This window comes from Poeciliopsis prolifica, unplaced genomic scaffold (genome assembly GCF_027474105.1).
Source record: "Poeciliopsis prolifica strain line A6 unplaced genomic scaffold, Auburn_PproV2 SCAFFOLD003, whole genome shotgun sequence".
In the NCBI taxonomy this organism is placed as follows: domain Eukaryota; kingdom Metazoa; phylum Chordata; class Actinopteri; order Cyprinodontiformes; family Poeciliidae; genus Poeciliopsis; species Poeciliopsis prolifica.
In genome coordinates, this window is record NW_026562378.1 from 13,493,488 (window position 1) to 13,515,845 (window position 22,358).

Here is a 22,358-nt window from a genome sequence, read left to right on the forward strand (position 1 = left end):
ATGTAATCTAACAAAGATCACTTTAAATAATAGGAATTAAATGTTCTTGTGAACCAAGCGACCAGGCTGAACTGAAATCGGGACACAACGGCCAACAAAACCAGCGCCCCAGCAAAGGTTCTGGCGCAGCCGCAGTGGAAGCTTCTAACAGCCGATGGAGGTCATTGGAGAGAAGAGAAACTTGAATCCGTAAAAATGTCTGCTGCTGCCTTTACGTCCTTGAGCCGCTGCAGCGTTCTGGCTTTCCGCCCTCCTGCCGGACTGCTGGTAAGCTGTCAACCGGTGGATGGAACATACTTTCAGTCATCATTGTGGGAAGCCATCACTTTGTTTAGCTAATTTTGAGCTGAAGCGCCGCCGCTTTTCCAACTGCTAAGGCTCCGTCTATGTTCTGGTTTCTAGTTCACACACTGGTTGGTTTAGCTGTTAGCCATATTATTTTGAGATCTTTTAATTCCTTTAAATCGAAATGTTGCAGCTTGAGTTTGTTTTACAAATCAGACGACGACTATCTAACTTCTAATGTGAAACCACGACGACTCAAAGAGTGTTAAGGAATAAGACAGACACTTTTTCCGCATTTTTAGCCTGTTAGCTTTTGGGTAATAAAGCTTCGTCACAATAAACCGTACACTTTTTTCATATTCAGGTTGCAATTTTGGTTAATTTATATATATTAACCGTAATAATATGGAACAAATGACAGTTCAATGCATTTTCAAAACACAACTCCAAACCATTTCTTGAAAATGTAATCAAATCAATATAATACAGTACAATCATACAATTCAGTTACAATTATTATTTCACTCCTAGCCGAATCATCCATAAAAATTCAGTTAATAAAGGAGAGGTGGTGGAAAGTTGACTTTGCAGAAAGCATGTGGTGTCAGTGGGAAGGAACAACTAGTTGTTGTTCGGAAGAGAAAACGATTAACGCATATAAGCTGAGTCGTGCTCTCTGGGCTGACAGAGTACATATAACTAATAGTAGGTCCTTCATAGATTTGTCCAGTTAGAAAAACATGTTTTAAAACAATTTCTCTTTGTGTGCTTGTGTCCAGGCAGCGCGGTATGCCCAGGCAGCTACAGCTGCAGCTGTTCAGCCCAGAATAAAGAAGTTCCAGGTGTACAGATGGGATCCAGACACACCTGGAGACAAACCCCGCATGCAGACGTATGAGATCGACCTCAACACGTAAGACTGTCTGCGTTTTCCTCTGATCTAAGGAAACATAGTAGATTACGCTGTATGGGGGGCTATGTGATTATTTATTGATGCAAATATGAACAGACTGATAATTCTTTAAAACAAAATAGTTTTGATGGGCACACTGCACCTCTCCCCCCTTCAAAATGAAGGTGTTCAGATAGCCTGACCTGGACCGCTCCAGTGATAGCCGTCTTATCTAAGCAGTCTAAATAGGACATTTTACAACATTTAATATGCAAGTTTTAAACATCTTCCTTTTAAAATTTCTCTAAATTTCCTACAGAATTTTAATATTAACACAGAACTCTCGATTACCTTCATTTTTATCTGATTGAATCTGTTGAAAATATATGTTTTATCTGAGAATGTCACCTGAGCAGCTTATTTTTTGATTAACACAATCCCGAGCTTGTTTCAGTGCTCCTCTTTTACTTTTTAATCTAATATCTAATTGACTCTCATGTCTTTGTTGTCAAGACAGTAGCAATAGAAACAGCCCGGTCTCTTGACTTTCTGAGTTTGCATTTCTGTACCCAGTTGCGGGCCGATGGTCCTCGACGCCCTCATCAAGATAAAAAATGAGATGGATTCAACTCTGACCTTTCGCCGTTCATGTCGAGAAGGTAAAACAAAAGTTGTTTCAGAAAATCCTTTTATTGCATCGTTTTTATCCTCAGAATTTGTCAGAAATCAATTTTAATCCTTTTTTATTGTTTGTTTTGTGGGAATCAGGTATTTGTGGATCCTGTGCGATGAACATAAACGGAGGAAACACACTCGCCTGTCTCAACAAGATTGACTCCAACCTCAGCAAGCCCACCAAGATTTACCCACTTCCACACATGTATGTGGTCAAGGACCTGGTACCTGTGAGTAAAAAGACCTGCACTTTGAGACCCATTCACCATGATCAACTATAAAGCGTTTATTCTACGGTAGTCAAGACACTGAAACAAATTTTGCTGGACGATAAATTGTCCAGAAATTATTGCGATAAACGATAATATTGTTGCTTTTAGGCGGTCTTCAAGTATTCTAATGGTTATGCAAGAACACATTCTCAAATATCAATAAACTTTAAATTCTAATGAACATTTAACAATATCCAAAATGATCTCAGAAACAACATTTCATCATCCAGTTTTTGTTGAGAGAAAAAAAAAATTGTTAAATCATACAAATGAAAATGATTGAGCTCTGTTTAATTTATTATGTAATCATGAAAATTTTGATTGGCTTTTACTGACACGGTTTCAATAAGTTGCATAAACTGGACTTATTTAGAAACGTTTTTACACCATCATCTGTTTCTGTCCTGCTTGCAGGACATGAGTAACTTCTACGCCCAGTACAAGTCCATCGAGCCGTACCTGAAGAAGAAGGACGACTCAAAGGAGGGGAAGGTGCAGTACCTGCAGTCTGTGGAGGACAGACAGAAGCTGGTGAAGCTCCATCTTCTCTTTGGGAAAACAGAGCGAGTTTCCAGAGCTGGCAGGGATCTGAATCTGTCTGTCTGCTGTGTGTAGGACGGCCTGTATGAATGCATCCTGTGCGCCTGCTGCAGCACCAGCTGTCCCAGCTACTGGTGGAACGGAGACAAATACCTCGGGCCGGCTGTCCTCATGCAGGTGTGTGTTCCGGGTCGGCCTATTGTAATCTCAGGCAGTTCATAAACCTTGTGTATCGTTCCGTCCCAGGCGTACCGCTGGATGATCGACTCACGAGACGAGTTCACAGAGGAGCGTCTGTCCAAGCTGCAGGATCCGTTCTCCCTCTACCGCTGCCACACCATCATGAACTGCACCAGGACCTGCCCAAAGGTCTGTTAGCAGGCTGAGTTTAAGCTGCCATGCTTTTATTAAATCAGTTTCATGTTCAAAGTGCATTGTGAAGCCTAACATATTTAGTCACAGTTAGAATTAATTCTTAATAAATTAAATGTAAATCATCTGCATTGAAATGGGAGAAATGATGATTAGATTTTTAGATGTAATCCAGGTGCATTATTTCTATAGAAACCACATTTTATGCATTATTTATCTATCAATTTATTTTATCTACAACTTCTTTCCTTCCTTCGTCTTGACTTGTTGCATTATAGTTTATTTTATTGTGATCCTGTAAAGAGCTATTAAATATTAGAATATGTCTTTTGTACTATTGTCCTTTTTCACACTCTCTGTTTGTTCTTCATGAACTGTGGATCTTGTTCTCCATGGATATTTGACGGATGTTCCCTCCGTTTTCATTTTCAGGGCCTGAACCCAGGGAAAGCCATCGCTGAGATCAAGAAGATGATGGCCACATACAAGGAGAAGAAAGCAGCAGCTGTTTGAAGACTCTGCTCCCGTTTTCTACAACTTGATTGATAAATTATTGATTATAAAATGCTCTTTGAGGTCTGACAGGCCTGAACACCAGTCATCTCAAACACCACACGATGTTTCTGTCCTAGAAATGTGTGTGTGTGTGGCTGGAGGACTTGGTGTTACACAAACGCACAAGTACAGTGTGAATGCTGGAGAGAGTGTGTGTCTGAGTCTTAGATGATTTTATCTCCAACTCTACTGTGTGGATGTTTGTGTAAATGGGAAACATTTTGCTTCACATTAAAGTGGAAAAACCAGCGCATTTTCTTATGCTTAGCCAAACTCCTTAGTTTTCTCCAATAATTTGCACTTGTAGGAAGACAAACAGTACATATGTTCCCTCCTTGCCTACAGCACTCTTTGTTTGTTTGATGGAAAATAAATAAGTGGCAGCAACTTGTTTTTTTTTGTGTGTGTGTTCTGTTCGAGCGAAATCATCTTCAGATACTCAAACCTTATTAGTTGAAATAATAAATATCGTAACTCACACTGATTCAAATTATGCAAGGCCTGATGGGAAAAGACAAAGAGTTTTATTGTCTCTTGAAACATTATTGCTGGTTATGTTGGAGGCTCTTAATTTTAATTTTTTTTTTTTTTTTTAAAGTACACGCATCTGTTTGCAGCCATTTTAACGAGTGAGTATAAACCGTGGATTGGGGGCGGGGCCAACAGAGGATTTATTGGATTTAAAGTGACAAGAGTCCCTAAAACAACTCAGCCTTAAAGGAGCTCAGAATAGGCAGAATTTGGCAAAAAAAAAAGGGGGGGAGGGGAGAGAAAGCTGTTTTATCTTTTTTTTAAAAGTGTTGCTACCACATGGGGGCGCTGCAGTCCCAGCAGCCCTCAGCTTCAATAATACTCCACACTTTAGGAACCACTTAAATAGTTCTAACTGCTCCCCCAGTCTCTAAAGAACAAAGTTTGAGTGGAGCAGATGTCAGAGTGTTTCGTGTTTATTGACGCACAGACTTACCAGTATCACCCAATGATGTGAATATTTCTAATGCCTGGGCATCGATCCGATTAGCACAGCTGATATTGGTGCATCCCTAATAGTTTTTATTTTTTAGTTACCAATGCAAGGATACCAGGTCAGCAGACGGATCGTTCATCGTACTTATTTAGAAGTCAAAATAAAACAAATTTCAACCAACATGGCTGCTGAACTTTCCTCTGTGGGACTTTGTGGCTCCAGAAGTTTTGCCTCCAGCTGCAAATTTCCCCCTCAACTCATATGTGATTCAATCAAAAATTTTTCCTTCCACCATATTTTCCAATAATTTGCTTTCTCTGTGAACAATTATCTTCCTTTGCAATGACTTTTTGTGCATCAAAAATTAGCATTCAAATGAGCATAAGTCTCAAATTTGAGTTGAATTATTGAAATAATTTAACTTCTCCTTCATATTGTAAGCAATTGAGATGCACTCGTAAACCGTATTGTGTTTTATTAGAATGAGTTATTTGCATTAGGAGTTTTTGAATATTACAACCTTGTCACAGTTTGAAATGCAGCACTGTGTTCATGTGTTGGCCCAGATCGGCTCCTGATCAAAATGAATGAGAAAGCGTTAGCCAGTCTGTGGAGCGCTGGTGTCTGGGTCGGGGGTGGGAGCAGCAGGAGGAGGGGATTGCTGATGTGGGCTGGTTCAGTGAGGAGCTGCAGGATTCTCCTGCTTTCACAGGAGGCATCCGCGCCGGCAGAGGTTGAAGATAACTGAACCAAAGTTAGGTAAGAAATCTGGGTTAAAGCTCATGAATGCATCCAAATGTCTGTTTGCTTCTTTTTTATGCTCAACGCTGATCTATTTCAATTTGTCCAGAAGAATTTACTTAAATTAAAAAAAGATATGAGATGATTGTGGATCAATAAATGATGGGTTATTCTGCTTTAATGCATGTTCAAAGTTGGCATGTTGGCTGTTTTTTTTTATTTTTTTACCAGAGACGAGGAAGATAAGTGAAGATCCAGGACTGAAAATTTCAGTAAAAAAAGAGAACTGCTCTGATGGGGGTCAATGAGAGCGGACTGCAAGTTGGAAATGTGTTGTCTTTGTTTGTATCTGGACTCCAAAAACTCCGACACAAATGGATGCCAGCCGAGCATCTCCTGTTGCTGTCCTCGGCTTGTGGAGGATGGAGGATGGAGGGGGCCTGGGGGTCTCTGTAGCCTGAAAGTGGAGGACTGAAGTGTGGAAAGAGGGGGGCTAATTGCTCCCAGATGTGTGCTGAGAAAACATATGGTTTCTGATAGACACCATGATGCAGGGAAAGGAGCAGCGGGTTTGTGTGTTTGTGAGTTATGCTGGTGCACAAAGACATAAATACTGCAGGCCATTGTTTCAGTCAGAGGGTGGGATGCATACAGTGCAAACCTGTAGTTGAGGGGGAAATAATCACACTTTCCATAAAGTAGTTTCAGTCTGGAGATCAAGAGTATGATGTTTAATGTGTGCAAAAGTCTGCTTTATATTTTCTATGCTTCTCCAAGGGAGCTTTAGGCTCCCATTTTAGAGTTGTTTTAGTTTCTTGGAGGACAGAAGAAAGAAAAGAGAGAGAGGAGGGGGAAGGGTTCGAGGAAATGACCAGTGAGTGTGACAGAAGGGAAATGAAGGATGTAGAGACAGAGAGGAAGAAAGGGAGGGAGGGATGAAGAAAACTCACAGGGAGATGCGGGGGTGGGATTTAAGGGGGTCTTCTGTTTCTTTTCTTGGAATGCAGCTTTGACAGCCGCAGCAGCGAGGAAAAAGAAAGAAAAACTCGCTGTGAGATTTTTCAGCGTCTGTGTGAGGCCGGTGAGGGGAGAGAGCGGCGGGAGGGTTGGAAAGGTGACGGAGGGAGCAAGGAGAAGAAGGAGAGGAGGAAAGGGAGACAAAAGAAAAACTTTCTAGTCCTCATGCTGCTTTGTTTCCGTCTTCTCCTCAGTTGCAGTCAGTCTACCTCCCAGTGATCATGAGAGTCCTCCTACTCATCTGCATGCCAGGTAACAGCCATGTAACATTTCACATGCATTTTTGTAGAATTTTCACACAAACTACAACTTTACTCTCAGCTGTAATAGAGGCTGAAATTTTCACTAAACAAAACAAAAAACCTCTCAGAAAAAATCATTTATATGTGCTTGATGAGACTCTGTATGTAGCAGAAAGACTTTGTTTCCCCCTCACAAATTTTTCTTTGTTTTTTTTTGTTCCACTTAAATATTTTAAACTAGAAGTGTCCAACAAAACAAAATCGCCAGCTCAAAGCTACTCATGTGTCAAAAAACCCAAACATTTTAATAACTAAATTCACCAAAATGTTGCTGTGATAGTTGTTTTTTTTTTCTTTTTTAAACCTACTCAACAATAAACTGACCACAAGCTATGTTAATTAAATTATCAGATTTTTCTTCTAAAACCTCAAATAATTTTTGAAAGGCATCCAGTTTGCTTGTCATTGGAAAAAATACTTTGCCCATTCTCAGTAATAAAACACAGAATCTAGGTCAATATTTATTTAAAAATACTTACTGCATTTAGCCAAGTTTTAATGCAGCACATAAAATCAGATTTGGGTTACCATGATGACAAAAAGAAAACAGAAAACAAATGGCCCCCAAACCCTACTATGAACTACTAAACAAATGTTAAAATCAGACAGATTATGATTTTACTTATTAAAGAAAAAAGAGCGATCCAAACTAACCTCTTATGTTAAGTCATGAATTAATTTGATTAACCTACAATTTTGGATATTTCACAGTTTACATTCTAGCTTCCTCCTGCTGCATGTTGTGCTCTTGAGCAAGGCACCAAAACCCCAACTTACCCAACAGTCTGAGTATTGCTGTGTGACTGTGACATAACTGGGGAAATGTGACTCCAGTGCAAAGCACTTCATTAGTTGGTATATCCACTCGCTCCTATTCAGTAAACCAAAGCTAATGCAAAATGAAAGTTTGGGGTGAGTTGGAGAGTACTGTAGCCGTTACCTGCCTCAGTTAAAGTCAGTGTTTATGTCTCCACTGGTGTCAGTTTGATAATCACAAAGAGAAAAACCACTGCTGAACAAAAAAATCACAAAAGCCTGTCTCACATTCAGGGCTGGGCAATAAATCAATAACAATATATATCGCGACAGACAGGTGATCAATATCAGCAAATGAAACATCTGATGGAGTATTCAATATTCAGTTCATACAATATTAACTGAAAGTCAGCTAACAGTTGGTGGAATCAACTAACTAACATATGCTTAAAAATAAAACAGCAGCGTGGAGAGAAAGCTGTGGATGAAACAGGAAGTGCAGCTCCAACAATTTGGTAGTATTTCAGATATTTAAAACAAAAAACTAATCGATGATTATCGACATCGACTGGTATGAAATGTTTGTATTGTGAAAGGTTCAAATCACTCACTTTTATCAAAAATAGATTCAAAACTTTGGAGAAAAATATTCAGGGAACTTATGAGACAAAAGGTATGAAATCTTAAGGGAGAATTTCAAGTGGGTGAACTTATGCTTATGTTGCAGGAAAATAAGTACATCTGTAAAATGCTAAAAAAAAAAAATTGTAAAAAGATGATTTTTAAGTGATTTAATGAAAATCTTGACTTAAATTTATAGCTATGTTATTGCAGAAATCTGATTGATGATCAAAAGGCGTCAGTTTCATGGACAAGTGTTTTTCTGCAGCACCAGGATAGGATAGCTTTAATCGCTTAAGAAGGAAAATCTATATTAAGGCTTTTTTTATTTAATCAGGTTATCTAAGTCCAATATTAAAATGTATGTAATGATCTGAAACATTTAAATGTGATAAGTTGGAATAGAAAACAATTGAATCTGTAAAGGGGGTAAAAACGTTTTAGAAAACTGCAGTCATTTTTCTGACCATTTAAAACTGTTAGGAACTATTTTCTTCTTAAAACGGGATAATGAAACCTTTCCCATCTTTTCCTGTGATAGACTCACCACCAATTTATAATTTATTCCTAATCATGTCTCTTTCTAATTAAATTTGTTGTATAAAAGGGGATAAATGGGTTTCTGCTTGTCTAAAGTCTTCACTTTATCTCAACCTGCATCATCATTAAAAGTTAGAAACAGTTTTTCATGTTTATTCACGGAGAGAGCGCTCCGTGAATAAACATCTAATAAAATAAATGACCAGGAGAAGAAGTGTTTCTAACATCTGCATGTTTTTTTTCTGTTTTTCTATTTGTTTGAACCAGTTGTGCTTGCTCAGGCCCAGTACCAGGAACAGGTTCCCTTCTCTGGTGAGTTTATTCAGAGAATATTGAGTTGCGCTGTGGAAGCTCAGCACATCTGTTCCTGATCCGTCGCTGGCCTCTGATGTTTCACCAAGCCTCCATGGTTCTCTCTGCTGTTGTTTACCGGCCGGAAGTCATTTAATACTTCCTCGCCATAATTGTTTGGACTCTTTTTCATGTCACTTTTCTTTCTGGGTTCTGATGTTTCTCTCTCTTCTAATTCACAGACTCGTATGACTATTATTCAGGTAAAATCCTCTCAATGCTCTTCAGATGTTCCACTTCAGGTGTTAAAAATGATTAAATATTTGTAACTTTTTTGGACCAGAAACCCAGAACCCAGAGCCTTTCCCTGGATCCTACCAGCAGCAGGTCCAGATTGAGCCTGCGGTCTTTCCGGAGAAGTCAGGTAAACCCGTTGAATCGTCATTCTGCCACCTTCGACACAGTGTGTCATGCTTCTTTGCTGTGTTTGGGTTCCAGATCCGACCTTTGAAACGGAGCCCACGGAGCCTGGGCCGCTCGGTAAGACAGCTGCAAGGCACAGAGGACTGGCAGCTGGTTGTGGCAGAGCGAAGAACTGATTTTTATTTCGTTGTTTGATTCCCAGACTGCAGAGAGGAGCAGTATCCCTGCACCAGACTCTACTCAGTGCACAAACCATGCAAGCAGTGTCTGAACAGCCTCTGCTTCTACAGGTAGAGATGGTTCTTATACATTAGAGGATCATCCCACACTGACTGATGTTACTGAGCTCCTGCTGCAGAGGAAATAAATCAATGTATGATTTAAAAAGTAAAATAATCACACATCAACTTCCTGCTTTCTCATCATGTAGATCTAAATTAAAAAAAAACAGACATGTTTGAGCCTCCATTTTTTAAAAGCTTTAAATTTCAGCTGGAAGTAAGTAAATCATTAGCAAAGTAAGTTTTTTGTGGTGTAAATGTTTAGAAAGGGAATGCAGATGTTACTCAGTGTTTGGGTTTTTGACATGTTCAACGTCTGAGCTTTTTGTGTCTTTGCCCAGTTTGAGACGAGTTTACGTCATCAACAAGGAGATCTGCATGAGGACTGTGTGTGCACACGAAGAGCTGCTCAGAGGTGAGTCCAGAGCTGTAGAGTAGAAAATCCTGACATCACTGACTGAGCAGCAACCGCAAACTGCACAGTAATGGGATAATAAAACTTTGATTTTTTTTGCTCCAGAAATTACCCGTGTGTTCCACAGGGCTGCTACGACCTTCGTTAGTGAAACAAGCCGCATTCATCGGCAGGAACGCTCAGGAAATGAGTCAGAGATCAACTACTTTTAACTCAAGAAAGATAAATCACCTTTTGAACCTCAGTAAAGACTTGAAGTGCCTGAGCTTCATTAGACTAGAGTTTAGTTGTTTTAAATCGTGAGGTCAGCGTGCATCTATGAAACACAAAACTACTTCTTTGTGTCTCTGCACGTCCAAACACCTGACTTAAATGAATGGCTGATTAACACGCCTCTGCTGCATTCGACAACTGCATGATATTTGAATCAGATCTAAAGCATGCAGGGTAGAGGTACTTAAGGACCACTGCTGTAATCCATGCAGAAACAGAAATAAAATTTCCTTAATTCACAGTTTTAAAGACGACCTACTATGCAAAATTCATATTTTGCTTATTTTGTACGTCCACTTGGCTCTTAACTGGTTTTAAAATCATACTAAAAATCCACCCAGCCAGGTTTTGGTATTAATGATTTTGTTGTCTGGAAAATGAGCCGTTTCAAAAACCTCCCGATTGTTGAAGCACATTACGCTGTTACCTTGCAACCCCAGCAAGGCTCCAGAACATTTGGTCAGCTGGTTTTACCGCTGTACAATGGCTGCTAGAAAAGTTTTGTTACTGACTTACCATTCAGGGGCCACTTGGTGCATTCTTGATGTTTGTGCAGGAGGGACTACTTGTTTTTCAAAGATGTGCTTTTGTGTAATTACGCATCTGTTCACACATGAGTGTAAATGTTGAGTTGGGGGCGTGAACAGCAGCAGCTTAATTTGTTTTAAAATGAGAAGACGCCCAAAACAGGCAGAACAGACCACTCTCATTATCTAACAATTATTTTGTTTTAAAAAATGTAATGAACATGTTTTTTTATTATATCCTAACCTACTCCAGGAAGCATACCAGGTCACCTTTAGGAATTTATTCAACTGATTATAAAAATGTATTACTAGAAATAGAAAACTGCAAAAATATTATCAAATCAGACTGGATATTAACTGGTATCTTGAATTTATGGCGGGCTGGGTTTGGCCCCTGGGTCTTGAGTTTGGCACGTCTTAGAGGATGAACTGACCTCTCTGTGTGCTTTCTTCCAGCGGATCTGTGCCGTGATCAGTTCTCTCGCTGCGGTGTGATGGCGCTGAGCGGTCAGTGTGGGTCGCTCGGAGGAAGCTGTGGGAAAAGCTGCGGCGGCTGCTGATCCGGAGCGGGAACGCTGCCAGCCAGGATACCGACTCCTCTCCCCTCCTGACTCCTCCGTACGGCTCCATACTCTTGTGCGAAAAGCACTTTGAATATTTTTGTTGTTTTTTTTTATGTCTGCCCAGTAGATCCTGTGTGTACTATGAGGGATCAACAATAACACTGACGGATGTGTGAGTCACTGGTGCTATAAAACTTTTAGAGGTGCACATGAAACCATGAAAACTCATTTTATTCCTGTTTTTTTTATCTTCTTTTTTTTCTAAACATTGTGCCATAATAATCTCATATTTTGTGTTTGTACTGTACTTTTGTTGAAAAGCAGTCATTAATAGAGATGATCAGGAGAAACGATAAGATGCTGCAGAACATCAGCATGACTGTTCTGAAGGGACGTCCAACCACCGCCTCTGTACTACTGCTTTGTAAAAATGTCACCAAAAAACTGAAAAAAATAAAATGTTTAAACTCCAGCTGCTCAGTGTGAGGTTGTGTACTTTGACTAGGCCCTTATATACGGTGGAAACACTACTACCTTAACTCACTCTGTTCGATTCTCCCATCCTTCACGTCCAACATGGGAATGATAAAGTGACGCAGTTGCAAAGAGTTAATAGTTTGAATCATGCATGACTAATCTGACTGTTTCCATTGCAACGATCAGAAGCAAGACATTGTCATAGATCTATGTCATAGATCTAAGAACATCTGAGACTATAAAGGCTTGGACCTCAAAACACCAGCTTTCAGTTCCAACCAGCATTTTGCTTAGCGACTACTTTTGATATGGAAGAGTTTTTAGTCACAATGTTTTTCCCGCTGTGCTTTTCTACCGGATATCTTATCACCACCGGTGTGAAAAACGGCTTTAGCAAAATATTTCCTGACAAGTACTTCTCAGGACGAGTGCGTGGACGATTATGATGTTCTCTTCAATTCTTCTGGAGAAGATTGCTCAGAGAGAAGTCTCACCTGTGAGGATGTGTGGATAGATTATTTTAATGCCTTCCTTTACAATCCTTCCCGACCTGGGGAACTGTTTTCTTTCATGTTGTAGATGTTTTTATTAATATTGTAGTGTTTTTGTTCATGTTGTATTGTTTTTATTAATGTTATGGTGTTTTTCTTCATGTTGTAGTGTTTTCCGTAATGTTGTAGTGTTTTTTGTTAATTTTGTAGTGTTTTCTTTAATGTTGTATTGTTTTTCTTAATGTTTTGGTGTTTTCGTTCATGAACTAATCTGACTGTTTCCATAGCAACGATCAGAAGCAAGACATTGCACAGAACTGCAGTGAGCTCAATGTGGCTATGACCTCATCAATGTCTTTGATCTATGTCATAGATCTAAGAACATCTGAGACTATTAAGGCTTTGATCTCAAAACATCAGCTTTCAATGTTGTATTGTTTTCCATAATCTTGTAGTGTTTTCATTAATTTGTAGTGTTTTTCTTAATGTTGTATTGTTTTTCTTAATGTTGTAGTGTTTTTCTTAATCTTGCAGTGTTTTCCTTAATGTAGTGTTTTTCTTACTGTTGTATTGTTTTCCTTCATGTTGTAGTGTTTTTGTTAATTTGTAGTGTTTTTGTTCATGTTGTATTGTTTTTCTTAATGTTGTATTGTTTTCCTTAATCTTGTAGTGTTTTCGTTTATGTTGTAGTGTTTTTTCTTAATGTTGTATTGTTTTTCTTAATGCTGTATTGTTTTCTTAATGTTGTAGTGATTTTGTTCATGTATTGTTTTCGTAACGTCATAGTGTTTTTCTTAATCTTGTAATGTTTTCCTTAATTTGTAGTGTTTTTCTTAATGTTGTACTGTTTTCCTTAATCTTGTAGTGTTTTCTTAATGTTGTAGTGTTTTTGTTCATGTTGTAGTGTTTTCCTTAATGTAGTGTTTTTGTTAATGTTGTATTGTTTTCCATAATCTTGTAGTGTTTTCATTAATTTGTAGTGTTTTTGTTGATGTTGTATTGTTTTTCTTAATGTTGTAGTGTTTCTTAATGTTGTATTGTTTTCCTTAATGTAGTGTTTTTCTTAATGTTGTATTGTTTTCCTTAATGTAGTGTTTTTCTTAATGTTGTATTGTTTTCCATAATCTTGTAGTGTTTTCATTCATGTTGTAGTGTTTTTGTTCATGTTGTATTGTTTTCTTAATGTTGTAGTGTTTTCCTTAATCTTGTAGTGTTTTTCTTAATGTTGTAGTGTTTTCCTTAATGTAGTGTTTTCGTTCATGTTGTAGTGTTTTCCTTCATGTTGTAGTGTTTTACTTAATGTAGTGTTTTCGTTCATGTTGTAGTGTTTTCGTTCATGTTGTAGAGTTTTTGTTCATGTTGTATTGTTTTCCTTAATGTTGTATTGTTTTCCATAATCTTGTAGTGTTTTCATTAATTAATTAATGTAGTGTTTTTGTTCATGCTGTAGTGTTTTCCTTAATGTTGTAGTGTTTTCTTAATGTTGTAGTGTTTTTGTTCATGTTGTAGTGTTTTCTTAATGTTGTCATGTTTTTGTTCATGTTGTAGTGTTTTCCTTAATGTTGTAGTGTTTTTGATAATATTGTAGTGTTTTCGTTAATGTTGTAGTGTTTTCCTTAATGTTGTAGTGTTTTCTTAATGTTGTATTGTTTTCCTTAATGTTGTAGTGTTTTCTTAATGTTGTAGAGTTTTTGTTCATGTTGTAGTGTTTTCCTTAATGTAGTGTTTTTGTTAATGTTGTATTGTTTTCTTAATGTTGTATTGTTTTCCTTAATGTTGTAGTGTTTTTGTTAATTTGTAGTGTTTTTGTTCATGTTGTATTGTTTTTCTTAATGTTGTATTGTTTTCCATAATCTTGTAGTGTTTTCATTAATTTGTAGTGTTTTTGTTGATGTTGTATTGTTTTTCTTAATGTTGTATTGTTTTCCTTAATGTTGTAGTGTTTTCATTAATGTTGTATTGTTTTCCTTAATGTTGTAGTGTTTTCATTAATGTTGTAGTGTTTTCCTTAATGTTGTAGTGTTTTCATTAATGTTGTAGTGTTTTCATTAATGTTGAAATGTTTTCCTTAATGTAGTGGTTTTTTAATGTTGTATTGTTTTTCATAATCTTGTTGTGTTTTCATTAATTTTGTAGTGTTTTTATTCATGTTGTATTGTTTTCCTTAATGTTGTAGTGTTTTCTGTAAAGTTGTAGTGTTTTTGTTCATGTTGTATTGTTTTTGTTCATGTTGTATTGTTTTTCTTAATGTTGTAGTGTTTTTGTTCATGTTGTATTGTTTTTCTTAATGTTTTGGTGTTTTCGTTCATGAACTAATCTGACTGTTTCCATAGCAACGATCAGAAGCAAGACATTGCACAGAACTGCAGTGAGCTCAATGTGGCTATGACCTCATCAATGTCTTTGATCTATGTCATAGATCTAAGAACATCTGAGACTATTAAGGCTTTGATCTCAAAACATCAGCTTTCAATGTTGTAGTGCTTTCGTTCATGTTAGTGTTTTTGTTCATGCTGTAGTGCTTTTCTTAATGTTGTATTGTTTTCCTTCATGTTATGGTTTTTTCCTTAATGTAGTGTTTTCGTTCATGTTGTAGTGTTTTTCTTAATATTGTAGTGTTTTCCTTAATGTTGTAGTGTTTTCCTTAATATTGTAGTGTTTTCCTTCATGTTGTAGTGTTTTCCTTAATGTTGTATTGTTTTCCTTCATGTTGTAATAATTTCCTTAATGTTGTAGTGTTTTTGATAATATTGTAGTGTTTTCCTTCATGTTGTAGTGTTTTACTTAATGTAGTGTTTTTTTTAATGTTGTATTTTTTCTTAATGTTGTATTGTTTTACTTAATCTTGTAGTGTTTTCATTCATGTTGTAGTGTTTTTGTTCATGATGTATTGTTTTCCTTAATGTAGTGTTTTTCTTAATGTTGTATTGTTTTCCATAATCTTGCAGTGTTTTCATTAATTTTGTAGTGTTTTTGTTCATGTTGTAGTGTTTTACTTTATGCTGGATTGTTTTCTTTAATGTTGTAGTGTTTTAATTAATGTTGTAGTGTTTTCCTTAATGTTGTAGTGTTTTCGTTCATGTTGTAGTGTTTTCCTTAATGTTGTAGTGTTTTCGTTAATGTTGTATTGTTTTCCTTAATGTAGTGTTTTTCTTAATGTTGTATTGTTTTCCATAATCTTGCAGTGTTTTCATTAATTTTGTAGTGTTTTTGTTCATGTTGTAGTGTTTTTCTTAATCTTGTAGTGTTTTCATTAATGTTGTAGTGTTTTTGTTCATGTTGTAGTGTTTTCCTTAATGTTGTAGTGTTTTTTGTTAATTTTGTAGTGTTTTCTTTAATGTTGTAGTGTTTTTCGTTCATGTTTTAGTGTTTTTGTTCATGTTGTATTGTTTTTCTTAATGTTATGGTGTTTTTCTTCATGTTGTATTGTTTTTCTTAATGTTTTGGTGTTTTCGTTCATGAACTAATCTGACTGTTTCCATAGCAACGATCAGAAGCAAGACATTGCACAGAACTGCAGTGAGCTCAATGTGGCTATGACCTCATCAATGTCTTTGATCTATGTCATAGATCTAAGAACATCTGAGACTATTAAGGCTTTGATCTCAAAACATCAGCTTTCAATGTTGTAGTGTTTTCCTTAATGTTGTAGTGTTTTTCTTAATGTTGTATTGTTTTCCTTCATGTTATGGTTTTTTCCTTAATGTAGTGTTTTCGTTCATGTTGTAGTGTTTTTCTTAATGTTATTGTGTTTTTCTTAATGTTGTAGTGTTTTCCTTAATGTTGTAGTGTTTTCCTTAATGTTGTATTGTTTTCCTTAATGTTGTATTGTTTTCCTTCATGTTGTAATAATTTCCTTAATGTTGTAGTGTTTTTGATAATATTGTAGTGTTTTACTTAATGTAGTGTTTTTTTAATGTTGTATTGTTTTTCTTAATGTTGTATTGTTTTCCTTAATCTTGTAGAGTTTTCGTTCATGTTGTATTATTTTCTTAATGTCATAGTGTTTTTCTTAATGTTGTATTGTTGTCCTTAATGTTGTAGTGTTTTTGTAAATGTTTTAGTGTCTTTGTTCATATTGTATTATTTCTCTTAATGTTGTATTGTTTTCTTTAATGTTGTAGTGTTTTTCTTAATGTTGTTGTGTTTTCGTTCATGTTGTAGTGTTTTTGTTCATGTTGTATTTTTTTCCTAATGTTATAGTGTTTTTTGCAATGTTGTATTGTTTTCCTTAATCTTGTAGTGTTTTTCTTAATGTTGTAGTGTTTTTCTTAATGTTGTATTGTTTTCCTTCATGTTGTAGTAATTTCCTTAATGTAGTGTTTTTTAATGTTGTATTGTTTTTCTTAATGTTGTATTGTTTTCTTAATGTAGTGTTTTCGTTCATGTTGTAGTGTTTTCGTTCATGTTGTAGTGTTTTTGTTAATATTGTATTGTTTTCCTTAATGTTGTAGTGTTTTCGTTCATGTTGTAGAGTTTTTGTTCATGTTGTATTGTTTTCCTTAATGTTGTAGTGTTTTTGTTGATGTTGTATTGTTTTTCTTAATGTTGTATTGTTTTTCTTAATGTTGTAGTGTTTTCATTAATGTTGTAGTGTTTTTGTTCATGTTGTATTGTTTTTCTTAATGTTGTATTGTTTTCATTAATGTTGTAGTGTTTTCATTAATGTTGAAATGTTTTCCTTAATGTAGTGGTTTTTTAATGTTGTATTGTTTTCCATAATCTTGTTGTGTTTTCATTAATTTTGTAGTGTTTTTATTCATGTTCTAATGTTTTTCTTAATCTTGTAGTGTTTTCTGTAAAGTTGTAGTGTTTTTGTTCATTTTGTAGTGTTTTTCTTAATGTATTGTTTTCCTTCATGTTGTAGTTTTTTGTAAATGTGCTATTGTTTTTCTTAATGTTATAGTGTTTTTCTTTATGCTGAATTGTTTTCCTTAATGTTGTAGTGTTTTTCTTAATGTTGTAGTGTTTTACTTAATGTTGTAGTGTTTTTCTTAATCTTGTAGTGTTGTCCTTAATTTAGTGTTTTTGTTAATAATGTCGTGTTTTTGTTCATTTTGTATTGTTTTCCTTAATGTTGTCGTGTTTTCTTAAGGTTGTATTGTTTTCCATAATCTTGTAGTGTTTTCCTTAATGTTGTAGTGTTTTTGTTCATGTTGCATCATTTTCGTAATGTCATAGTGTTTTTCTCAATGTTGTATTGTTTTCCTTCATGTTGTATTGTTTTTCTTAATGTTGTAGTGTTTTCGTTCATATTGTAATGTTTTTGTTAATATTGTATGTTTTTCCTTAATGTTGTAGTGTTTTTCTTAATGTTGTATTGTTTTCCTTAATCTTGTAGTGTTTTCCTTAATGTTGTAGTGTTTTCGTTCATATTGTAATGTTTTTGTTGATGTATTTTTTTCGTAATGTTGTAATATTTTTCTTATTCTTCTAGTGTTTTCCTTAATGTTGTAGTGTTTTTGTTCATGTTGTAATGTTTTTTTCATGTTGTAGTGTTTTTGTTCATGTTGTATTGTTTTTCTTAATGTTATATTGTTTTTCTTAATGCTGTATTGTTTTTCGTAATGTTGTAGTGTTTTTCTTAATGTTGTAGTGTTTTTCTTAATCTTGCAGTGTTTTCCTTAATGTAGTGTTTTTCTTACTGTTGTATTTTTTCCTTCATGTTGTAGTGTTTTCCTTAATGTTGTAGTGTTTTTGATAATATTGTAGTGTTTTCGTTCATGTTGTAGTAATTTCCTTAATGTTGTAGTGTTTTTGATAATATTGTAGTGTTTTCGTTCATGTTGTATTGTTTTCCTTAATGTAGTGTTTTTCTCAATGTTGTATTGTTTTCCTTAATCTTGTATTGTTTTCCTTCATGTTGTAGTGTTTTCCTTAATGTTGTAGTGTTTTTGATAATATTGTAGTGTTTTCCTTCATGTTGTAGTGTTTTACTTAATGTAGTGTTTTTCTTAATGTTGTATTGTTTTCCTTAATCTTGTAGAGTTTTCGTTCATGTTGTATTATTTTCTTAATGTCATAGTGTTTTTCTTAATGTTGTATTGTTTTTGTAAATGTTTTAGTGTCTTTGTTCATATTGTATTATTTCTCTTAATGTTGTATTGTTTTTTTAATGTTGTATTGTTTTCTTTAATGTTGTAGTGTTTTTCTTAATGTTGTTGTGTTTTCGTTCATGTTGTAGTGTTTTTGTTCATGTTGTATTTTTTCCTAATGTTATAGTGTTTTTCTCAATGTTGTATTGTTTTCCTTAATCTTGTAGTGTTTTTCTTAATGTAGTGTTTTTGTTCATGTTGTAGTGTTTTTCTTAATGTTATAGTGTTTTTCTTAATGTTGTATTGTTTTCCTTCATGTTGTAATAATTTCCTTAATGTTGTAGTGTTTTTGATAATATTGTAGTGTTTTCCTTCATGTTGTAGTGTTTTACTTAATGTAGTGTTTTATTAATGTTGTATTGTTTTTCTTAATGTTGTATTGTTTTCCTTAATCTTGTAGAGTTTTCGTTCATGTTGTATTATTTTCTTAATGTCAGTGTTTTTCTTAATGTTGTATTGTTGTCCTTAATGTTGTAGTGTTTTTGTAAATGTTTTAGTGTCTTTGTTCATATTGTATTATTTCTCTTAATGTTGTATTGTTTTTCTTAATGTTGTATTGTTTTCTTAATGTTGTAGTGTTTTCGTTCATGTTGTAATGTTTTTTTCTTAATGTTATAGAGTTTTTCGTAATGTTGTATTGTTTTCCTTCATATTGTATTGTTAATGTTAATGATATAGTTTTATTTCTTAATGTTGTATTGTTTTCCTTCATGTTGTAGTGTTTTCCTTAATGTTGTATTGTTTTCCTTCATATTGTATTGTTATTCTTAATGATATAGTTTTATTTCTTAATGTTGTATTGTTTTCCTTCATGTTGTAGTGTTTTCCTTCATGTTGTATTGTTTTACTTAATCTTGTAGTGTTTTCATTCATGTTGTATTGTTTTCCTTAATGTTGTAGTGTTTTTGTTCATGTATTGTTTTCGTTTATGTTGTAGTGTTTATGTTAATTTTGTAGTGTTTTGTTAATTTTGTAGTGTTTTACTTCATGTTTTGGTTTTTTTCTTAATGTAGTGTTTTCGTTAATGTTGTAATGTTTTTGTTAATATTGTATGTTTTTCCATAATGTTGTAGTGTTTCCTTAATGTTGTAGTGTTTTCGTTCATGTTTTAGTGTTTTTGTTCATGTTGTATTGTTTTTCTTAATGTATTGTGTTTTCCTTCATGTTGTAGTGTTTTCTTAATGTTGTATTGTTTTTCTTAATGTTGTATTGTTTTCCTTAATGTTGTAGTGTTTTTCTTAATGTTGTATTGTTTTCCTTAATTTTGTAGTGTTTTGGTTTATGTTGTATTATTTTCTTAATGTCAGTGTTTTTCTTAATGTTGTATTGTTGTCCTTAATGTTGTAGTGTTTTTGTAAATGTTTTAGTGTCATTGTTCATATTGTATTATTTCTCTTAATGTTGTATTGTTTTTCTTACTGTTGTATTGTTTTCTTTAATGTTGTAGTGTTTTTCTTAATGTTGTTGTGTTTTCGTTCATGTTGTAGTGTTTTTTCTCAATGTTGTATTGTTTTCCTTAATCTTGTAGTGTTTTTCTTAATGTTGTAGTGTTTTTGTTCATGTTGTAGTGTTTTTCTTAATGTTATAGTGTTTTTCTTAATGTTGTATTGTTTTCCTTCATGTTGTAGTAATTTTCTTAATGTTGTAGTGTTTTTGATAATATTGTAGTGTTTTCCTTCATGTTGTAGTGTTTTACTTAATGTAGTGTTTTTTTAATGTTGTATTGTTTTTCTTAATGTTGTATTGTTTTCCTTAATCTTGTAGAGTTTTCGTTCATGTTGTTTTTTTCTTAATGTTATTGTTTTTCTTAATGTTGTATTGTTGTCCTTAATGTTGTAGTGTTTTTGTAAATGTTTTAGTGTCTTTGTTCATATTGTATTATTTCTCTTAATGTTGTATTGTTTTTCTTAATGTTGTATTGTTTTTCTTAATGTTGTAGTGTTTTTCTTCATGTTGTAGTGTTTTTCTTAATGTTATAGTGTTTTTCTTAATGTTGTATTGTTTTCCTTCATATTGTATTGTTAATGTTAATGATATAGTTTTATTTCTTAATGTTGTATTGTTTTCCTTCATGTTGTAGTGTTTTCCTTAATGTTGTATTGTTTTCCTTCATATTGTATTGTTATTCTTAATGATATAGTTTTATTTCTTAATGTTGTATTGTTTTCCTTCATGTTGTAGTGTTTTCCTTCATGTTGTATTGTTTTACTTAATCTTGTAGTGTTTTCATTCATGTTGTAGTGTTTTTGTTCATGATGTATTGTTTTCCTTAATGTAGTGTTTCGTTAATGTTGTAGTGTTTTCGTTCATGTTGTAGTGTTTTTCTTAATGTTGTAGTGTTTTACTTCATGTTTTGGTTTTTTTCTTAATGTTGTAGTGTTTTCGTTAATGTTGTAATGTTTTTGTTAATATTGTATGTTTTTCCATAATGTTGTAGTGTTTCCTTAATGTTGTAGTGTTTTCGTTCATGTTTTAGTGTTTTTGTTCATGTTGTATTGTTTTTCTTAATGTTATTGTGTTTTCCTTCATGTTGTAGTGTTTTCTTAATGTTGTATTGTTTTTCTTAATGTTGTATTGTTTTCCTTAATGTTGTAGTGTTTTTTCTTAATGTTGTATTGTTTTCCTTAATTTTGTAGTGTTTTTGTTAATGTTGTATTGTTTTCTTAATGTCAGTGTTTTTCTTAATGTTGTATTGTCCTTAATGTTGTAGTGTTTTTGTAAATGTTTTAGTGTCTTTGTTCATATTGTTATTTCTCTTAATGTTGTAGTGTTTTACTTCATGTTTTGGTTTTTTTCTTAATGTTGTAGTGTTTTCGTTCATGTTGTAATGTTTTTTTCTTAATGTTATAGTGTTTTTCGTAATGTTGTATTGTTTTCCTTCATATTGTAGTCTTTTCCTTAATGTTGTAGTGTTTTTGTTAATGTTGTAATGTTTTCGTTCATGTTGTAGTGTTTTTGTTAATGTTGTAGTGTTTTCGTTCATGTTGTAGTGTTTTTGTTCATGTTGTAGTGTTTTTCTTAATGTTGTATTGTTTTCCTTCATATTGTATTGTTAATGTTAATGATATAGTTTTATTTCTTAATGTTGTATTGTTTTCCTTCATGTTGTAGTGTTTTCCTTAATGTTGTATTGTTTTCCTTCATATTATATTGGTATTCTTAATGATATAGTTTTATTTCTTAATGTTGTATTGTTTTCCTTCATGTTGTAGTGTTTTCCTTCATGTTGTATTGTTTTACTTAATCTTGTAGTGTTTTCATTCATGTTGTATTGTTTTCGTTAATGTTGTAGTGTTTTCGTTAATGTTGTAGTGTTTTTGTTAATGTTGTAGTGTTTTACTTCATGTTTTGGTTTTTTCCTTAATGTTGTAGTGTTTTCGTTAATGTTGTAATGTTTTTGTTAATATTGTATGTTTTTCCATAATGTTGTAGTGTTTCCTTAATGTTGTAGTGTTTTCGTTCATGTTTTAGTGTTTTTGTTCATGTTGTATTGTTTTTCTTAATGTTATTGTGTTTTCCTTCATGTTGTAGTGTTTTTTTAATGTTGTATTGTTTTTCTTAATGTTGTATTGTTTTCCTTAATGTTGTAGTGTTTTCCTTAATTTTGTAGTGTTTTTGTTCATGTTGTATTGTTTTCTTCATGTTGTAGTGTTTTCCTGAATGTAGTGTTTTTTTATGTTGTATTGTTTTCCTTAATGTTGTAGTGTTTTTTTAAATGCTGGATAGTTTTTCTTAATGTTGTAGTGTTTTTTTAAATGCTGGATAGTTTTTCTTAATGTTGTAGTGTTTTTGTTAATGTTGTATTGTTTTTCTTAATGATATTGTGTTTTTCTAAATGCTGGATTGTTTTCCTTAATCTTGTAGTTTTTTTTGTTAATGTTGTATTGTTTTCCCTAATTTTGTAGTGTTTTCGTTCATGTTGTAGTGATTTTGTTCATGTTGTATTATTTTCCTTCATGTTGTAGTGTTTTCCTTAATGTAGTGTTT

The 22,358-nt window shown here is 33.8% G+C and overlaps 2 protein-coding genes across 2 annotated transcripts; both read left to right on the forward strand.

The window, feature by feature from the left end:
- Positions 1-58: 58 nt before the first annotated feature.
- Positions 59-3,982, forward strand: sdhb (succinate dehydrogenase complex, subunit B, iron sulfur (Ip)). Its single transcript, XM_055025674.1, has 8 exons — positions 59-267; positions 1,065-1,198; positions 1,751-1,836; positions 1,946-2,082; positions 2,539-2,655; positions 2,740-2,841; positions 2,911-3,033; positions 3,469-3,982. Exons 1-8 carry the CDS (start codon positions 196-198, stop codon positions 3,547-3,549), a joined length of 852 nt encoding a protein of 283 aa, XP_054881649.1. The 5' UTR covers positions 59-195; the 3' UTR covers positions 3,550-3,982.
- A 1,249-nt stretch (positions 3,983-5,231) lies between these two features.
- On the forward strand, positions 5,232-11,780 carry mfap2 (microfibril associated protein 2). The gene is made up of 9 exons (XM_055025691.1): positions 5,232-5,317; positions 6,511-6,568; positions 8,803-8,847; positions 9,069-9,089; positions 9,170-9,250; positions 9,325-9,366; positions 9,452-9,539; positions 9,872-9,945; positions 11,202-11,780. The coding sequence occupies exons 2-9, from the start codon at positions 6,538-6,540 to the stop codon at positions 11,303-11,305; spliced, it is 486 nt and encodes a 161-aa protein (XP_054881666.1). The 5' UTR covers positions 5,232-5,317; positions 6,511-6,537; the 3' UTR covers positions 11,306-11,780.
- The last annotated feature ends 10,578 nt before the right edge of the window (positions 11,781-22,358 follow it).